The sequence below is a fragment of the Dermacentor silvarum genome, chromosome 2, assembly GCF_013339745.2.
Source record: "Dermacentor silvarum isolate Dsil-2018 chromosome 2, BIME_Dsil_1.4, whole genome shotgun sequence".
NCBI classification, from domain to species: Eukaryota; Metazoa; Arthropoda; class Arachnida; order Ixodida; family Ixodidae; genus Dermacentor; species Dermacentor silvarum.
The window spans coordinates 218361859-218382818 of NC_051155.1; the positions used below are offsets into that span (position 1 = coordinate 218361859).

General features: G+C 48.8%; 1 protein-coding gene across 1 annotated transcript; it reads left to right on the top strand.

Moving 5' to 3' along the window:
* Positions 1-14844: 14844 nt before the first annotated feature.
* Positions 14845-16160, top strand: LOC125943684 (uncharacterized). Its single transcript, XM_049663141.1, has one exon. The coding sequence runs from the start codon at positions 14845-14847 to the stop codon at positions 16111-16113; it is 1269 nt and encodes a 422-aa protein (XP_049519098.1). The 3' UTR covers positions 16114-16160.
* The last annotated feature ends 4800 nt before the right edge of the window (positions 16161-20960 follow it).

Consider the following 20960-nt stretch of genomic DNA (forward strand, 5'->3'; position numbering starts at 1 on the left):
ACAGTTTAAGTATGGGGGCGAAATGCAAGAACGCTTTTGTACTCAGGGCACACGTTAAAGAAACCTAGGTGGTCAAAATTAATCCGGAGTCCACCACTGTGGCGTGCCTAATAATCACGTTGTGGTCTTCGCATGTAGTACCTCAGAATTAAATTTTAATTTTAACTTTTCTTCATAAGTACAAAACCAGCACACTAATTTTGTTCGTGGAAAGTTTTCCCCAATACAAGACTAAAACATTTTGCTCCGCATTTTTAGGCAATATCTTCGTGTGCGCTATTGATTTTCCGAGAAACAGGGATTATTCTTTCGTTTACTTTTTGATCACCTACCCGCTAGCACCAGGTGAAAGAGAGGGGGACACTTTTGCCAATGGCGGTAACTTTGACGAGTGCCTGTGTTGCACGTTGGCGGGCTTTCCAAATGCTAACAGCAGTGTAATTGGCTGCAATATTTGTTCAGCTTAAGGGATATTGCGTAAAATTTTGAATTTATGTTTTAGTGAGGTTAACGTAACTCTGCCTGCTTTTAAGGAACTACAGCATGCACACGAGATCATTTGAGAGATGCTGACTGCGAAAACGTTTTCGTATTTTCGTAATTAGTGCCAACAAAACTGTAGGGACTATCAAGCTTTACTTCGGCTGCTTTCAAACGTAGTGTTAAGCGAGTGAGAGACGAATATGATTGAAATCATTTATTCTTTTTATAAAACCGATAACAAAGAAGTATGTGTTACTCGAGCACATTCGCTTTAGAAAAGGCTTCCAATAAGATTTAACGTAGATTGACTTATTTTGAAGCCAAACGAAATAGAGAATTCCTTAGAATGAATTGCTAAAGGAATGGTAAAATGCTTCACAACATACCTCCAATCATAACCTCAAATCCGTTCCATGCCCGGATTTTGGGAAGTATATTCTGTTTTGAAAAAGGTAAGGTTGTATTAATAATCCCAGTCACCGCCCCTGGCGCTGATGTCCTTCAGAAATGACAAGCTGGAGCCTCCTAACGCTCTATTAAAGAAAATTAAAACTTTAAAACGATATGAAAGATATGCTCTGTACAACGTCAGACCGATTGCTGCCGTATTTCTTAAATAAATGAAATCATTTAGTCCTTGCTAAATTTTATTTAGGCTTGAATTTCCATTCGTTCTGCGCATGTCGACTTCGAAAGCCAAATTTACGTAGCTTGGTGCAACAAGTAGCATTCATCTTTGGTTGCTCTCGATAGCTTCTTAGCTTGCGGCAGTGTCGAAGACTTGGTTGCAGAGTCACAGCTTCTCATGGTAAATTAGCGAATTTGTCGCAGAATATTTTCGCTGGGGCAAATGGTTGTCTCGGCAAAATGTTTTCCTTCATTTAAGTACACAAACAAGCTGTATGTCTGCCCTGGCAGTGTGCGAGTACGTAAGCTTGGGTTTTTGCCGCCGCTTGTGAGATTCACTCGCTTTTTGTATATCGCAGGCAGAAGTCTCCCCCCCCCCCCCCCCCTCTCGTATCGTGAAGTTTTTCTTTGTGACTGTTCAAAGTTATTAAATATTGTATACGAACCGTCTTTAAGCCGCTCGCAGGAGTCTTATCTCAGTCAGATTTATTCATCTTTGCTATTCATCAGGCTCGGTCTCAACTGCTCCACATTATTCGTGTGCACACACTGCTTGATACATCGAACGTGCGTATTGGAGATACGGCTCCCAACTTCCGGGTTTTCTGATAGTCCACCCTACGAGGACGTTTAACCTTCATACAAATAAATGTTTCCTTCTCTATTTCGCCATCTCTCCCAGAATTCTATTCGACAAACGTTGTTTCGACTGCCGTTTTTGTATCCTGAAAAAAACCGTAACATATCTGTGTCAACTTTATTGTTGCTGAGGTGTATATGCATACGCGTTCAACTTGAAATACATAAAGTCTGTAATTACTTTGTTTCGCGCAAAACAGCGGATACAAGAAAGATTTCGAAGATTTCTTGTGTGGGTTGTTTTGCGCTAAACGAAGCAATTATGGATTCGCACCAACTAGCTAGCCCGCCAACGCATTAAACGTAAAGTCTGGTAGGCCATACAATTTACAACTAGAGGAAACGTATAGTTTGCTGCAGCATATAACAAATAATGTTCACGCTTGAAATCACGTAATACGGCAAGTCTCATCTACCACGTACCGCGGATGTCATCTGTGATTCTTTTGGATATAAACTTTGCCGAGGGTCACACAGACAGCGATGAACTGGTTCGCGCACAGGTTCGACGTTTGTGAGCCGGTTCGCGAATCATTGTACTTTATTTCCCTGAAGCGGAACCAAATCGAAGCAGCTTGAACCCCAGCCTGAAAGTGAACCAAACCGGCGCATATTTCAGTTCGACACCGGGCTTTAAATCTTCATTTACTCAGTGGTCGCGGGACGTTGCCGCTGCATATTGCGGATCACTGCAACTGTGCGGACTTTTAACGTCATTGCTTTCCCCAACAACCTGCTACATTTATGTGTAGGAGTTGGCTCACCACGGTGGCTATGTCGCTATGGCGTTCTGCGGCTGAACACATTGTAGCGGGTTAGATTCCTGGGCCCGGCGGCCTGATTTTGATGAGGGCGAAATGCAAGAAAATGCCACTGTGCTTATATTTAGGCAAGCGCTAAAGAAACCCAGGCGGTCGAAGTTAATCTAGGGCCCCTCCACTTCGGCGTTCCTCATAACCCACTGCGCTGTACTTTGGAATCTTTAAGTTGAGTGACAGACGAGGACAAGGGAACAGGAAGTCAAAGTTAGTGAAGTTAGCGCTTGCGTGTGTCCACTTGCTTGTCACCGTCTATCTACGCGCATAAGCGTTCCTTATTACATCTTAATTACCAGCAAGGCCTAACCTCAACGCTCATTAATTCCACTGCTGAGTTTCGGGACTTAGTGTTCGCGTGTTATGAAACTTGGTAATGGCGTAACAGCTTCATATATATCTTAGCACGAAGAAGTTGGAGAAAAGCACGTGTCTACATCCTTATAATTTACAAGTTACAACCAACGCGTGCATTTACGCTTTCGGGGTTCCTGCGTCCGTGGATCGACAAAGTTGAACCGTGAGCTCACCAGTGGCGCCAGCCTAATTACAGTCGCCGACCGACGTCTGGCTCCGAGCGCCGCACGCGTGCAGAGACCGCTGACCCGAGAGAAATCAGCTTGGAGCGTGACGACAGAGGCATCTGGCCCACAGCGAGCGCGCGCGGCGCCAGAGCAGAACCTAGCGATTCCCTCGCGGCGACGGGAACGACACCGCGACACCGTAACGTTGGAAACATTGCCGGCTTAATCCTCGACGCTGAAGTGAACGTGGACGACCTGGTTAGCCGTCGCAAATTAGTTTTTTTTTTCAGTAATTATGTTTCGCAAGGCGGAGAAGGATGTATTCAGAGAGACAACAAAAAAGACGAAACAAAGAAAGGAATGAAGGAAGGAAAGGAGGAATATATAGAAGAGAATAAAGCAGGGACGGAAGAAAGGGAGGGAAAGAAGGATGGTACAGAAGGAAGGAAATAATGGAGTGAACTGAACGAAAGAAGGACAGACGGAAGGAATTAAGTAAATAAACGAGAAGGAAGAAAGTGAAGGAAGAAAGGAAGCAAAGAAGGAAAGAAAGAAAGAAAAGCAACGAAGTTGGTTGGGAAGAGGCTTGGGTACAAGTCCCTCTGTTGTGAGTGCTAAGGTTCAGCTATGCAAGCTTGTTTCTATTTAAGCAGTGAATTTCACAGCTACGAGTTCACACATGCTCTTGTCACACGACGTGGACTTGCAGATATGAACACGCCTGAGTTATTGCGAAAGCACCTTACTTATGAAGCATGCGTAGTTCAAACACCTGGCTTCGACAAGACAGTGAACCGGCCTTCTTGAACTAACTGGCCATATTACTAATTTAATTTCATTAGTAATAAAATAAACACTTACGGTAAACCCGGAGTACTTGGTATGTACAATTAAGGACTGATGATGTATGGGGTTTTGTGGCGCAGACCATTTAAGGGCTGTCAGCCTAGAGCATTTCATCATCATCGTCAGCAGCAGCAGCCGCAGCCACCGCCGCCGCCGCCGCCGCCTCTCCCTGCGATCTCCAATTATCCCTTTATTGCGCTAGCTGATTCCAACTTTGCGCCTGCAAATTTCCTTACTTCATCACCCCACCTGTAGTATTTACGAGTCCGCTACTCAAGAAGTGATTAAGAGACGTAGTGATATCCTGGAACAAATTAAGGAAGCTTCGTCGCTGCGGGGGTCTACGTAATTGCCCAAGCTATCGCGATTGTCTTCGTTTACTGTTGTCCTTATACTTATCATTTCCAAATACCATTTCACGACATTCAAGATGCGGCCAACATTGCTTGGGTTGATTGAACGCATGAGTTTCTCGACTGTGTATCAAATAAAATGGCTAAATTATAAAACATTAAGCATAAGGCCAGGTAGATAGAGGGCAATTTGCACCTTGCATGCACCAGATCATTCAGAGTTCCAAAACGCCTCTAGGAAAAGGGACGAGCTGTTCCTAATTCAGAGAGCCTTCTTCAAAGGCGCACATGACTGCTTCTTCATACTTACGAGCCGAGCCACATTTTCGTAGCAAAAACATTATCGCGCTTCACTTGCAGCTTAGATAGCTCATAGGTTACCAGCTATCAGCCTGAAATGGTAGCATATTGTAATTTAATGCTTCTGAAGCCCAGGAACTAATGTGTGCTGCCAAGACAGGCTTGATTTAGTATTTAGTAATCGTTTAATCGTAGTAATCACTTAATCATTGATGCCGTTAAATAATTTCCGGAGAAAAAATTGTTAGCAGATCCAACGCACGTGGCGATGTCTATGTGATGCGAAGATGAATAGGGTAAATAAATTTAGAACTAATAGTGATGCCTACTATCTCGTGTACTTTCATACTGTGCAACCTGTATTCTCACAAAATGTTTGTTTTAAAGCGAAAGCTGTACTAAAGACGTCGAACCGAGTTCCGCTGTTGCCAGCACTTTGACCGTCATTTGACCGCAGCTGCGCCGTAGCCTTGGCAACGCATTCACTGACTCGCCGCGCCGGACTCCGCCGCCGCCAGTTTGGCGCATGCGCTCTCCGCAGCTGGGTCGCCGCCTGACCACGTGAGTCGCCGTGCGACGTGACTCGCCGTGCGTCGGGCCTTTCGCCCGCTCGGCTCCGTCGAGGAGCGCTCGTGCCGAGAGCAAGAGTGAGGGTGACGTTGCGTCGCGGTGATGCCTTCTCCCCTCAGCCCCCTTTCCCTTTCGCCCGCTCTGCTACGTCGAGGTGCAGCTCGTGACGTGGCGTCGCAGCCAATGGCAATGCGAGTGTAGGTGACGTTTCGCCGCTACACATTCTTTCAACGGGCCATTGGACGCTTTCGCATCAATAATGTAATATCAGAGATGCCTGTGAGCGGACATTATACGTTCATGTTTTAGGTAGGAATGTAATATAATAATAATTATTATCTGCATATTGAGTGAGCCTAGAAGGGTTGCATAATCCATTTCGCTAATACTGTCATATAAATTTTGTACATACTATATCCACATATATATCCGCCTAGCTTAGCGACCCACCCTTTTAAAAGCCAGGCAGCCGCGCCAAAGCCCAGAAAGTAGGCGAAGAAAGTTTCGCTTTTAATATGCTAAGGATATCCAATAGCTCAGTTGCATGACACAAGAAAGCCTAATTTGGGGGTATAAATGTTCCGTAATTGACGGTCTCAGAATATGGAGACGGAACATGGGAGTGGCCGCGCCATTTGTTCATTCAACCGCGGCCATTTAATCTGCCTGTGCCGTTGAAGGCTGTTTGCGGAGACAACGAGCATGGCGACCGCGTTGGTCCTGTAGGCCGGAAATCATGCACATTTTGAGTGCTGGCATAAAATAACCCAGTCACAATCTTCCCTCTAATTGGCAGTAGTATGTCATGCGTTTCGTGTTCTTAGTTGCTATATACTCTCTTTCTGCCTATGCCAAGAAATGCGCGGAAGTGAAACTACTGTTGTATAGTAGCTTCTTGTTCTTGTTACCACATTAGTTAAGAAACAGCTTTCTTTATATCTTTCGGCCGTTTTCGGGGTCGGTCGATGGTTGGAGTCGGCAAGGAAAACGGTCGCTCGTTCTCTCGCGCGCTGGCTCGTTCGTTCGTTCGTTTGTTCGTTCTATTCACTGACACTGACAGTCGTAATCGACTGCTTCTGCTGAATTTTCTTTTGCGAGGAAGACGAAATGCTAAAAAAAGGTAATTTGAATCTGGAAGAAAACGGGAAGAAAACTGCACTAGCAAATAGTACAGAGCGGCCATCATCACTACGCGGAAGTGACAACTGCTTGCGCAGTATTGAACTGCATTTCCGATAGTTATCGCATAATCCTTGCACGGATTGTGCTTTCACTGTTTGAGGGCGTTCCGAGAGAACAGGATCCGCTGCGTGGGTACAAAATCCCTCCAAGGAAGAGTTAGCAATTGCGTGAGACAAGCGGTTACCCTTGTCAAAAGGTCGCCACTGCTCCCTTTGCGTTCACTCTGCGCGTACTCCCGCTTCCTCCGCCATGTATTCATTCTCCATGCAATAGAGACGCCTGCGTTCGTGGTGACAGCCCGATTAGTAAACGCGCACGCATGGAGGGGCAATAAATACGGGTGTTGTTAGCAATAGAAAGTTCATTAGCAAAAGGGAGCGCTCACTCTAAAATACGTTGCAGTTTTGCTCATTATGCAAAACAGTTACGACCTAAGTGGTGCAATAAGTATTTTTACTGTATATTTATATGCGCAGTAAGTATTTTTACTGTTTCGTATCGGCTGGAGTAAACATTCGCAGTTGCACGCAAGCAATCTCGCATCGAGAAAAAAAAGTCTTTAGCCAGTGTTGTTGTTTCTAGTCCGTGTCAACCAATGTCATTTACAGCGTCTTATTTCATCCATCTTTGTGTGACCAATCTCCATCGTGGGTAGCACCATGATGGAAGGAATCAATAAGTCCGAGTGACCTTCGTTTGTGTAGAAGAGCTCCCCGGTGGCGGAGAAGTGGAGGAGATACGACTCTTTCATCTTCCTATTTCTTATACTACATTTCTCTTGAACTACTGGCTTCGTTTGTATTGTTTAATCTCGGCGTAAGTTTATGGATAAACTACACAACGCCACGTCTTTAGATGATATTAGCGATTGCTGAAGCAGCTAAGCACGGTATTATTCGGGCGACGTATTCTTTGCTGCAGCATCAACAAAATTTAATAAATATGTGATATTAATGCCATTCCTGACGCCGTTTTATCGCTCAATATACCTCCTGGATATGATGTAGTCGCAAAAGTTGGCAAAATATCATTGTTCCCTTTTACAAGAACTTCCGTTTGCAAGTTTCATGTATTCTTTCATATATTTACTGTAGCCTTTAAAATATACCTCAAGCTATTGATTGCTTTTTTAATAACTGTACAGATGCTGTTTTATTCTGGGATGTTGTTCATCGAAGTTTGCAGGAAAGGTATGATTTCCATTCTGATAGTATCCGACACCAGGGGCGGAATTCACTAAGCGAACTTACGAACAAATTTTGGCATAAGAAAAATCTTACGAAAAAAGCGTATTCACAAAGTTAACACTGTTCGCAAGATCAGCAAGCTTGCGATGCCCGCCGCTGCAAAGACGAGCGCTGAAGTCGAAAAAATGCTTCTATGTAAGGGTAGCACAGGTGCGAACTTCAGTACTTCCTCCAATAGTAAGCGTTAGTCGATTCACAAAACATAAACAGCCATCGCGGATGACGACTTAAAAAGAAATTTCTACGATTGGGGTGTAGCAGTCTTACGAACATTATTATGTCTATCTGCGCCGCTCCAGCTGACGCAGGTAAGCGTTGGAACTTGCTGTTACGGCTGATTGGCCAGAGGCCACAGGCTGATAGCCGAGGATGGCGCGTGCTTATGTCTTTGTGGCGCACCCTGATTTGTCGTCTCAAAGTGCATTGAGCTGTTTCAGTGCATAATTGTATTGAGCGTGCGCTGCTGTGGAAGACAGTAACATTAATGCTGTGCGGCGAACTTCTGCCTAACGTCTGATAGGCTGTGTTTCTGTATGCGCGCTGTAGCGTGAATATTCATACTCGTCATGACACTCTATTGGGTGTTAGCAAACATAAGCGCAGTGTCCGTCCCTGACAACCCTCAAGTTTGTCATTGATGTGTTTGGAGGCCAATTCTATCGTATTTTGTTTTTCTAGTTTGAGAGAGACAGAAGAAAGGGGAAAGGCCGGGAGGTTAACCAGATGGGAAGATCCGGTTTGCTACCCTACGCTGGGGAGAGAGGGGAGGGGGAGGTAAGGTCACAGCAAAGTAGAGATAGAGAAAGAAAGGAGCACAGACACACAATCACAGTCGGTCACAGATGGCACAGCACAGTAGCACTTGCAGCACTATAAACACCTGTTCAGGCTACAGCCACTTGTCCAAGCCTGTTGCCCTTAAAAACTGCAACAGTGCCCTCGTCACCCTCCACAGCGATGGCTTGTGATGTCGGCCTTCTAAAATAAGTTCCTCTGTTAGAGTTCTTTGGTAAAAGCGCGCTATCGCGATTGCGAGCGATCGTCTCTGTAAATTGTAACGAGGACAGTCACAGAGAAGGTGTTGAAGAGTCTCCTCGCTACCACAGTCATCACACAAGTCCAGCTGGGATGAAAATGCGTAGAGAGGAGTCTAGATTGTGCAGCCGGTTGCTTTGAAAACTTCCTGCGTTCCACAGGAAGAACGTGATATTACGGCTGAGCATTCGAAGTTTTCTAGCGGCGTCTGTCCTTGATAACGGTATCGGCTCCTCTTCGTCGCCTTGAAGACCCGACCGAGCAGCGTTATCGGCGTGTTCGTTTCCTATGACGCCGCAGTAACTTGGAAGCCACTGAAATGTCACATGGTGTCCTTTCTCAGTCAAGGTATGGATTATTTCTCTAATCTCGAATACCAGTTGTTCGTGTGGCCCACGCCGCAGGGCTGATAGCAAAGACTGCAGTGCGGCCTTCGAGTCGCTGAATATTCAGCATCTTCGAGGTGGTTCTTGGCTGACGAGACGAAGTGCAGCGCCAAGAGCTGCAAGTTCCGCAGCCGTCGATGTCGTTGGTTTTCTAGTTTGAGCTTTCTCTTGCCCATGGGGCTCCTGATGTTTATTTTTTCCAACGCTTTGAGGCTGTAATTCTCCATGCGAGATGAAACAATGAAACAAAAAAAAACACCTAAACCTTTCTAGTTATCAAAACTTGTTGCTGCTGTACAATTCGCGATCGTCTTCTGTGCTGTGCCTCATAGTTTTAATTCAGCACAAAGTTGAAGCGACGTAGTGTCTGTGCCCACGGTGTTGCTCATCATGTGGCCTATGGTGTGAACCAACGCACGCGTACGACGGATGGCAATTCTGTCTATGATATGACGCGGGACGTCAATACGATGAAACAAAAAAAAGAAATGGCGTATAAAATGACGTACCACCATTGGGATGATGTGAAATAAAATGCATCTCACGAACGCAGTGACTATTTGTCACACGCACACGCACACGCACACACGCACACGCACACGCACACACACACACACACACACACACACACACACACACACACACACACACACACACACACACACACACACAAATACGTTTATGTTTTTAACTACTGGCTGTACTGTACTGGCTGACTTTGTCAGCCACTGAACCACTGTACTAGGTTTGCATACGCGAAGCCAGTACAAGCAGGCAACAGCAAAAAAAAAAAAAAAAAGAATGCCGCAACAGACGACATCCATCGTCTTCCTAGTATTGGCCGGAGATGCTTTTTCTAAACCACAGACTCACATCAGTCGTGGGCGAAATGACGTCACTCACGTCTTTCAGTCACTTTAGTTCGTTACTTGTTTCGTTTCTTCCTCTCACTTACTCTCACTCCAGAAACCCTTCATAGGCGTTTGTGAATACAGCGCAAGAATTTTCGTCCAGCCGGCAACAGTCGTACGGTACTCCGCGATTGCTGCGCAGTAGTCAGGTCAACATGACGGCGCGAAGAAGCCGGTCACAGTGGCCCGGTATCGTGAAGTGAACAAAACGTGGAGCGTGCCTGACGCTAAGCGCGGTCACTAAAGCGCGTCGTATCGGCACGATCAGCATTGACGTCGCTCGAATTATGCTGCCTTGTGCGCTCTCCCAGCGGCGCACGGTTCTATCACTTAATTTATTGCATTTAGTCAAAGCTACGACATTTCTATGTTATTAGCGATGTAAGTGCATATCGTAGGGATCGTACTGAAGGACTGAACGAACTTCACATAAAGGCCGGGGAGCTTGCAGCATACCGCTGACAACTCAATAATTATTTCATTTAAGTGTAACTTCCATATTTGCCTTCACACAGCACCCGTATCCGCAACTTCTCAGGCTTCGACTCTGCCTCAGTGATAGTTGTGGCTTCACATGTTTTAGTTAGCCGCAAGAAAAGTGGAAAAATACTTATCGAGAAAATGGCCAGGCTAGGAGACACAATCTCCCCAGTTATATTAATTGAATGCTTAGAAGAACTATTAAAGCTATTAGACTGGGGAGGATCGAGGGCGATGATCAACGGCGAATATGTCAACAACCTTGAGCTTGCCGCCGACGTTGTCGTGTTCAGCAACGCTGGGGACACATTGCAACAATTGATTGAGGACCTTAACCGAGAAAGTGTGAGAGTTTGTTAACAAAGGTAATGTTGAATAACCTGCCACGCCAACAAGTATCGCCAGTCGGTTCTAGAGTATGTAAAAGAGTAAGATTATATTGGTAAATTACTCATAAGGAACCTTGATCATGAGACGGAAATTTACATTAGAATGGAAATGGGTCGGAGTGAATACGGCCGGCATTACCAAATCGTGACCAGGAGCTCACCGCTCTCGTTGAAAAGAAAAGCGTACAATCATTCCATTCTTTCAGTACAATCACATGGGGCAGAAACGTTGAGGTTAACAATGAAGTGTGAGAATCAGTTAAGGACCGCTCAAACAAGCGATGAAATGAAAAATGTTATGCCTATGTAACGCTAAGAGAGAGGAACAGAGCGCTGTGGATCAGAGAGCAAACGAGGGTTGTGTTGAAATTAAGCGGAACAATAGGAGCTGGGCAGGCCGCTTAACTTATAGGGCAGATAATCGGTGGTCCATTAGAAGTACAGAGTGGTTGCTAGGGGAAAGCAAACGCAGTCGGGGACGACGGAAAATTAGGTAGGGTAATAAAATCAGGAAATTTGCAGGCGTAACTTGAAATAAGCTAGCGCAGGTCAGGGTTAAATATATAGAGATAGCTGGGAAAGGCCTTCGCCCTGCAGTGAACATAAAAGTACGCTGATGACGTTTTAGAACATACAAAATTTGTGCGGAATTTTAACGGACTGTTGCTCTTGAGCCGCATTTTGCTTCATACTGCGAGGTCGCGTTCACATGTTTACAGAAGGGCGTCGGGCGCTACTTAGATACCACCCAAGTCGCACATACCATACCCCCTTGGGATCATGCTATATGTGCCGTGACTGCTCTGAGAAAAGTGCGTCAGTGTCGCAAGATCGACGAGTTGAACCGGTTTGATCCGAAACCCGCCAGAATGTTGAACCGCTATGTGCTTCAAGTACGGTGCTGTGCAGTATTCTGACGTGCACTTGAGCAAGTGTTCTTATGAGGCTGGTAAATTTACGGCAACGTTGGTGCTGAGCATCGTGGCGATGTTGACTGATTAGCCTTGACTTCTATGAGGGGCCACTCGGGCTGTGGCACACAGTGTAGTTCAGGGCTACAGCCCCTGACATCGCGAACCTATGATTTGTTACCGGTTTCTAAAATTGATTTGCACGCCCCTGTGTGCGTTTCGCCTCTGTCGGAATGCGGTCAAGAACAACCTCTTGACCTGGAGCGAGGCATCATCGTGTTTTATCAGCTGAGGATAAGCTAAGAAGAAGAAGCGATGAACGTTGATACGATGTCAAACTGTTGATAGGCAGGGAAGGTTGCAGAGGTGGATGTTACGTAGTGAAGTTTTCTGTCATAATTTGGGGGTATTGATAGTCACGGCTTCTTTCTGCATTTCTTTTTTAGGGCTACTTTAATAGCTCTCCGTGCCCTCGACAGCAATCCCATGCCAAGGGAGCGCGCGTTTCATCGTCGATTGGCGCTTGACAACGTCGTCGACCAACCCCTGAGACGGTATGGGCTGGCGACGGAGCTGATAATGAGTCTATGCGCGGCATTAGAACCACGCCTGTAACAGTGTGCAGCACGATCACATACCATATACCGATGAACGTACGGGTGTTGGCCCCTTTGCTCTGAGACCATACGAACTATATATTATGGGCCTTTTGTTTTTCATTCCTTAATTAATATCGAAATAAAGACATTTAGTAGCTTTGTAATGGGGTGGTGGCGGTGGTAGTGATGTATACCGGCGGAGAGAGCCTGGCAGACCTAGCCGCCAATAGCTTCGACTGAGCGTCTCTTTCTGCGCCAAATATGTGGCCACGTGTCCAGCAGTCCTGTCTCTCGCAGAAATGTGAGCAGCATGCGTAACACTTTCAGTGCAATTCTTTTGACGGCGGTGCGGTGAACGGGCGAGCGTGGTTGCGCTTGCCGGGCGCTGTAGGAAACGCCCGTTAAAGGAAGCTGTCGAATAGGGGTGTGCAGTGATTTGCCGTAAGAATGTAGCCAAATATAGCCTCGACTACATATGCATGATGTGCGATCATGCTACCAGTTCGCCGCACTTCTTTCATTTCTTGTCGTTTATTCCGAGCTTTGTGTCCTCCTCACTCTCATACGACACCGTAAGTTAAATGCGCTGCCACTTCTGTTGCACCCTTATCTCAGCGAGAGAACCTTTTCGCTAAGAAATTGCGTGCGAACAGTGCACCTTAATGAATTCCGCCCCTGGTTATTTGCATCGTGTGATTACCGTTTGATTTATTTTTGCCCTTAGGGCTGCAAAGCTTTTGGAAAACTCGCATGTAGAACGAAAATGCGGAAACAATAGTTTTCTCAAATGTAAATTTCAGTAAGGTGATTATGCCGAGGAAAGACATCTATGATCAAGATTATTGTCAACCGGATTGGCATCTACGTTTGATTGGGTGTTTTGCTTTTTTCTAGTTTTTAGTACGATGGGGTGTGGCAACTGCTCCTCCTGGCGGCAGTTGCCAGCTAACTCTCTTCCTCTTCTCTGTGATCTTCCTTATCAGTACAAACCCAATATTAGTGACCTGTGTACTTCTCACTTTGCTGCCATTGGTATGTACTGCTCACTTTGCTGAGCACCATCTTGTGCTCAGAATACTGTAAATGGTTTCTGAACAAACACCAATTTTACTCATTGTAATGGATGTAAGGAATTAAGAAAAAGTGCCTATGACAATAAATAAAAAAAAGTGTCTATGAGCTAGAATCATCGACTGGCTATCTATGGGTCCTGTGTTCGAATCCTTGCGAGACGCTGATAATGTTTTTTTTTTTAAAGGGCAGAATGCTTTACTTTAAATAAATAAGCATCTGTGACACGTACATTTTCAGACGCCGGCGTACGTCTACTTCAACCTCGCTGGCAACGTCCTTGCTTTCTAGTGAAATCTGGGTTACACACATGCTGTCACGCATTGTATAATAGGTTCCCACAAACTTCCAAGCCACTTGATGGGTACAGCTAAATATATTTCCTTGTGTGTGTTTCCTGAAATCATTGCCATACAATTTACTTTCGCTGACACGCTCATATCCTGCTCATAGCCTTCGCTATTATATAGTAGGCCAGGGACAATGCTTGCCCCACCGAATGCCTCATGCTAATCTAGCGGCATGCAGAGATTCCCACTTGACGTGCGTACTTTGTGAAGACCTCTTGCGCGTGTCGGTCGGAAGCCCGTGAGCGTGTTTTATCTGCTCTTCCTTCCTCACTATTAACGGGAAGGTTTCTTTGCGAACACCACCGGACCTTGCTGAGCGCGGCCTCTGGGTGCTGCTAGGTACTGCTGGTGTCTTGCCGAATAGGTCATATTTAAAACAAAATTGAAATACGTGCTCGATGGCGCGTTCGAATCTCGGTTCCACGGCACAGCAGCCCGGTGTTATAACACTTAGGTCACAATCGCTTTTTTTTTACTTATGTCCTCGCATTCACAGAGCTTACGAGTGCAGAACAATAGAATAACAAGATCGAAGTGCTGATGACATAGAGTCAGCAAGCAGCTGACGGTTCACTGTAATATTTAGGTCACAATCGCACATATACATCTATCGTGCGAACGCGAACTAGCATTTTGAGATGTCGACGCGTGTATCACATCGCGTACCACTTATGCGCACCCGCCGTGGTTGCTCAGTGGCTATGGTGTTGGGCTGCTGAGCACGAGGTCGCGGGATCGAATCCCGGCCACGGCGGCCGCATTTCGATGGGGGCGAAATGCGAAAAACACCCGTGTACTGGAAACACTATCCCCGTCGGCGTTCCACGCAGGTGGTGCGTCTTACATCAGGCTTCCCGCGGTCGAGGTGTTGGCGAGCGCGCGACGCCAGCAAACGTGTGTTGTGTCGGCTCCGCCGATTTTCGGCTGGGCCCGCGGCCCAAATCACCCTACCCAGGCAAAACTGGCATCGAGCGATCCGGAACATCGAGCCGAACAGCTGGATACCAAAGTCTTCCAGGTGGGCCCATTTTCTCCAAATTTACGGCCGTTTTTCGACCGACCACGTCGGCGCCGTCGTTAGCGACGCCGACGCCCGGCCGGGTAGAATCGGCCCTCCGAGGGCAAAATGGCGGAATCCGCGCTCCAATTGCGCGCGTACGACCCTGAGGCGATGGCGTGGACCACGGTCCCCACCACCGGTGACGCAAATTCGACAGTTTTTCCGAAAATTCGGAGTCAAGCTTTACTTCAAGCGGCCGAACGCCGCTCCCAGGACAAAGCCAAGATGACGGCGTCCAACGCCGCCCCGGCCGCCGGCTCATTGGTCGGAAACATGAACGCTCCCGCGACGCGCGCCACGGGACGCAAGGGCAAGGCGTTCACGAAGTGGAAGCCGCGCCCAATGATCAAACCTGCTCCCGAAGACTACGTCATAGTAATCAAGCCCAGAGAACGTGTTTCTCTTCACGAGGCGTTCACGGAAACCGGCTACGGCACCGCCATCTCGGCGTACCTCGGGCCGGAACGGGCCCGCGCCACCTCCGTTCTGCCATCGCGAGACCAAAACATCATCATCGTGCATACCCCGGACATCGAGGCGGCCGACCGGCTCATCGGGGACTTTGCAGTAAATACCGAGAAGGGATCGGTCCCACTTCACGGTTACTTGAGACAAGACGGCGGCAACACGTGCCACGGAGTGATCGTGGTCCGTAACACGGACACCACGGAAACTCTTCAACACCGAGTGTGCTGGCGTGCTGGCACCATCGTGGAAATCCGAAAATTTGGAACATCCAACAAGGCACGCATCACCTTCGCGGGTAAGGAGAAGCCCCGTTACGTGCATTATGACAACATGGTCGTCTCTGTGCAAAACTATTACAAAACTATCCCCGCCTGCGGCCAGTGTGGGGCCGTCGGGCACCGCGGGGATGCATGTCCGAACCTGCAGCCGAACACGTGTGGACTCTGCGGACTCCATGCTCCGCTAGTGGAGGGAGTGCGGGCCCCTCACAACTGTGTTCCCCGTTGTTCTGTGTGCGGTGGTGCCCATGCCACCAACTCTCGCGACTGTGCGGCAAAATTCCGCACACCCAAGACGGCCGCCAAAAAGAGCGGGAAACAGAAAATGACGCCCAAGAACAAAAGCCGCCATCTTGGGCAACCCAGCGACCAGCTGCCACCACACGGCGGCATGGAGAAACGAGCGGCGGAGACGCACGGCAAAACCGGGGCGTGGGTCAATGCCGTCAAAAACGGGCGCCAGGTGAGCAATTCGGGCGGGGCTGCTTCTTCCCCCCCTCTTACTCCCCTCCCAAGCGCGCGGAGCGCCGAGCAAGATCAAATAGCAACACTCAGGGCCCAAAACGAGATGCTGCTAAAAAAAAATTAACGAATTGGAATCCAAAATTAACCAGCCTCTTTCTCCTCCCTCCCTCCCCGCGACTGAGGTAATGGAAAGTGAGCTCGTGGAGCCGAAGGCGGCAACAAGCGCGGAGGCCGCATTCGACGCCCGTTTCGAGGCCCGTTTCGGGGCCATAGACGCCCGATTCGAAGCCTTGGAAAACCAAATCTCAATGATGGTTACCGCCATCTCAAAATTGCAAGACACAATTCCCGCGATGATTGCCCAACAAATTGCGCACTCCTCGCGCCCCTCACGCAGGCCCGGCGGTCCCTACAAGGACGTATCCGGCCGCCCTCTCAAAACTTCTAGACGCACCCCCGAGGTAGATGATGACGACAGCTGCTCGCTCTCTGGTATGGAGGACTCCGCCCTCCTTGTGAGTGCTGGCTCCGGAGCAGCGTCACTACAACCCAACCTCAGCCTAACTGACCATGGCGAGCCGTCCTAAAATCAGGCGCTCCCCAAAAAACAATTCGGCCACCCCTGTTCACATTGTCCAGTGGAACTGTCGGGGCTTCCGGTCCCGCGCGAAGCGGGCGAATCTCCGACATTTCCTTTCAACTCTCGACTCGCTTCCGGCGGTGGTTGCCCTCCAGGAGCCAGGGAGCGGCGCCACCCTTACAAGCTACATCACCTTCCAGCAGGACCCCTCTTCCTGCGTCTGTGTGCATAAAAATTATACAGCTAATCTAGTCGACTTGGAACTTGAAACTGAATATTCGTATGTGATGGTTACACTTCTTCCGCTCAAGAAACACGATGCACCACTCCACATACTCAACATATACTGTTCCCCCAGACTCAAAAATATAACGTTCGCAGCGCTCTTAAGCCGCGCTCTAAAGGCTGCGGGCAGGGACCCCCTGATGATTGTGGGCGATTTCAACGCCCACAGTACTCTCTGGGGGTACGTGCGTGAGGAGAAGCGTGGACGCAAGCTAGCGGAACTTACGTCCACGCTGGGCCTGACTCTCCACACCGACCCTGCATATCCAACGCGGGTGGGTAACTCCGTGACCCGGGATATGTGTCCGGATCTTACCTTTACCAAAACATTAGACACGCAGAATGGGCCAACACCGAGAAAACCCTCGGGAGTGACCACTGCCTTATCACTACCACCGTAATGACTAAACCATTGGCAAGACCACACTCACAAGCTGGGCTTCCCGACTGGAATAAGCAATTCGGCCTCTATCCGCGAACAAGGATACCACGCGTGGGCACAAGAATTGGTTACACACCTTCGTTCGACGGAAACCCAAATTAAACTCTCGGAGGCAATGCCGGAGGTAGACAACCACCTTCTGCACCTCTGGGAGGCGCGGCACAGCCTCGTCCGCAGATGGCGCCGTCAAAAACATAATAGAAAGCTCAAAATTCGCATTGCCGAGCTCACCCAGCGAGCGGCAGAGTACGCGGCCCAGCTCGCCGACTCGAACTGGGTGGACCGCTGTAACACGGCGGCCAGACAAATGTCTAGCCGGAGCACGTGGCGCCTCTTCCGCGCCCTAATTGACCCGACTCAAACACGCGCCGAGACACAAAAACATCTCCAACGAGCTATTCATAGCTTCGATGGAGATACCTCAAAATTAGCGTACAAACTACGCGACCAGTACCTTTGCACTCAACAGGACCCCGAGGGCCCGCGTACTCGTATGCAGGTTCAGAGAACGCGGAGCTGGATCAGCCGTTCCAGCTGCATGACCTGAAGGCGGCCCTAGCTAAAATGAAACGAGGAACGGCACCGGGACGGGACAAGATAACCGTGAAATTGCTTGCCAATCTTCCCGACCCCACCTACGATACCCTCCTCGCTTTCATCAACTCGATCTGGCTTGGTGAGGCACCCCTCCCAATCGAATGGAAGACCGCTCTGGTAACTTTCATTCCAAAAGCTGGCAAAGCCATAAACACAGACAACCTCCGCCCCATCTCACTCACGTCTTGTGCGGGAAAGCTGATGGAGACCATGGTGCGGGACAGGCTGTCTGGGTTTCTAGAAACCCAAAATGCATTCGCAGACACCATGTTTGGTTTCCGCCCGCACCGGTCCGCGCAGGATGTTCTGCTTCAACTCGACCGAGAAATTCTCAACCCTGTCGAATACCCCCTCAACGATAAGGCTATACTCGCCCTAGACTTGAAGGGGGCTTTCGACAATGTCACACACGAAATTATCCTGCAACATCTCTCCCAGACCAACTGTGGACATAACACATTCCTGTATGTCAAGCAATTTCTCTCGGATCGACAATCTTTCATCCGAATCCAAGACGAAGAACATGGCCCCTATCAACTGGGAACGAGAGGTACCCCACAGGGCGCGGTACTCTCGCCGTTACTTTTTAATCTGGCCATGATGAAGCTTCCGGCTCAGCTGGCGAAGCTCGAGGGCGTCCAGCACGCGCTGTACGCCGACGACATAACCATCTGGGCCAAACACGGATCGGTTGGAGACATTGAGGCCAACCTGCAGCAAGCGGCGGAGATCGTGGACGTCTACGCCCGCCGCTGCGGCCTTCAGTGCTCCCCATTCAAATCCGAATTTGTGCACATTCGCCCGTCGCCTAAGTGCACCACCAAAATGGAGCTATTCCTGGCCAGCGGCCCGATACCCGAACACGATGAGATTCGAGTGCTTGGTCTCTTTATCCACAAACACAAACGAGTTGATACAACAACAGCCAAATTGCGTAAGGTGGGGGACCAGGTGGGCCGGATGGTCCGCCGGGTTTCCAACAAACGCGGGGGGTTACGGTGCAAAGACGCCTTGCGGCTGGCGCATGCATTCGTGACCAGTCGAGTCCTCTACTCGACTCCTTACCTCCACCTGCGCAAGTTTGACGAGAACGCCCTCGAGGTGATTCTCAGGAAGATGTACAAGCGTGCCCTTGATCTCCCGATAACCACGTCCAACCACCGCCTCATGGGCCTGGGGATGGTAAACACTTTCGCGGAGCTCCGGGAGGCACACTTGACAAATCAATATACAAGACTTTCAAAGACGCCGTCGGGACGCCGCCTATTAGCCCGACTTCACATCCAGCACCCAACACTGACGGAAGAGCGCGTACGCATCCCCGAAGTCTGGAGGTACGCCCTGCACGTGCGGCCTCTTCCGGCCAACATGACACGTGATGACCACAGTGGCAGGCGCCTTGCGCGGGCGGAGGCACTGGCCCGCCACTATGGGAACAAACACGGAATCTTCTACGTGGACGCCTCCGGCCCTCACCATGGGGGGTGGTACACGGCCGCAGTCGTCCATGAAAACGTCGCGGTGAATGGCCTAACATTCAGAGCTCAAGACATAACACATGCGGAGGAAGTTGCCATCGCGCTAGCTGCCGCAGACCAGGACTCGCGCGTCATCATTACCGACTCGAGAGGGGCCTGCAGAAATATTGAACAGGGGTACATTCCTCTCATTGAGTCTCGCATCCTTCAAAACAGTGACTACCTCGGGGCCCCCGCGTCTCGAATGATCGTATGGGCTCCTGCTCATATGGGCCTCGAAGGCAACGAAACGGCAGACGCCGCTGCCCGCGCGCTCACTCTCCGGGCAACGCCTTCAGACCCTTCCGAAATGGATCCCGAACCCAATCCGGCCCTAACTTTTCGAGAAATTACTCAACTATACCAATTCGGCCACGCAATTTATCCTAAGCCCTGTAAGGGCCTTACAAAGGCAGAGGAACGTACACTCCTCCGCCTTTACACCAAAACACTGCTGTGCACGGCAGTTTTAAAGCACTTTGATCCTGCCTGTACAGGAAAATGCCCGCATTGTGCGGAGAAGTCTTCGGACATCTTCCACATGGTGTGGGCATGTAAATCAACCCCGAACCTCACCCCAAAACCAAACCCCACCCGGAGGACTGGGAGGCAGCCCTGCTCGGCTGCTCCGACCTGGCGAGTCAGAAGGCCCTGGTCGACCGAGCACAAGCCGCGGCGGCCGCCAATGGGCTCCTGTAATGAGGAGCCCACCTAGTGAGTGTGAGAGGTGGCCCCCTCCGGGCCACCTCAAGCTTCCTCCGTGTTAATTAAATAAAGTTTTTTCATCATCATCATCATCACCCGTGTACTTAGATTTAGGTGCACGTTAAAGAACCCCAGGTGGTCCAAATTTCCGGAGTCCCCCACTACGGCGTGCCTCATAATCAGATCGTGGTTTTGGCACGTAAAACCCCATAATTTCAATTTTTACCACTTATGCGCGAGAGCGCATGCGTGCGCTCTGCTTTCCTTTACGCCAAAGCGCAGGAATTCAATGGGTAAATTTATAGGCTTTGATCACCCCCTTCACAAGAGCTTCGCTTTTCACAAATTGCAAGATGGGCGCTGCATCTGCATAATATTTACGCATACGAGTATCAATGACCGTAGAGCGACGCCATTGGTTTAGGGATCGTCACAGGTTTCATGACGATCACAGCCTGGGGTGGACAATTCAACCCTTCTACTAAAGGCACTCGTTTGCATAAACGTAAAGCGAATAAAAAAAAATGTTGGCATGCCTTGGTGAAGCAGAACTGAAAGCCAGCAAAACCAAGTGTACGTCTCACACTACCCCTGTCGCGAAAATAAAAGTTGAGGTGAGGGAATCTGTTCTACGGAAACAAGGCTTTTCTCTCTCACTCACCATCTCTCTCTCTCTCTGGGCACAAGTACATAATATGTGTGTATTTATTATGAAAACGCTGGAAACAATAACGGATCAATATTCAATACGCAATGTAAAGCATAGAGATGAAGTTCATTTCCCGAATAGTGCCTTTATAGCGGACCTTGTAATACAGTCTTTTTTTTTTGTTCCAAGCACAACA

Coding starts and splice junctions, on each gene's coding strand:
- LOC125943684 (XM_049663141.1), top strand. CDS start 14,845: ATGGCGGAATCCGCGCTCCAATTGCGCGCGTACGACCCTGAGGCGATG.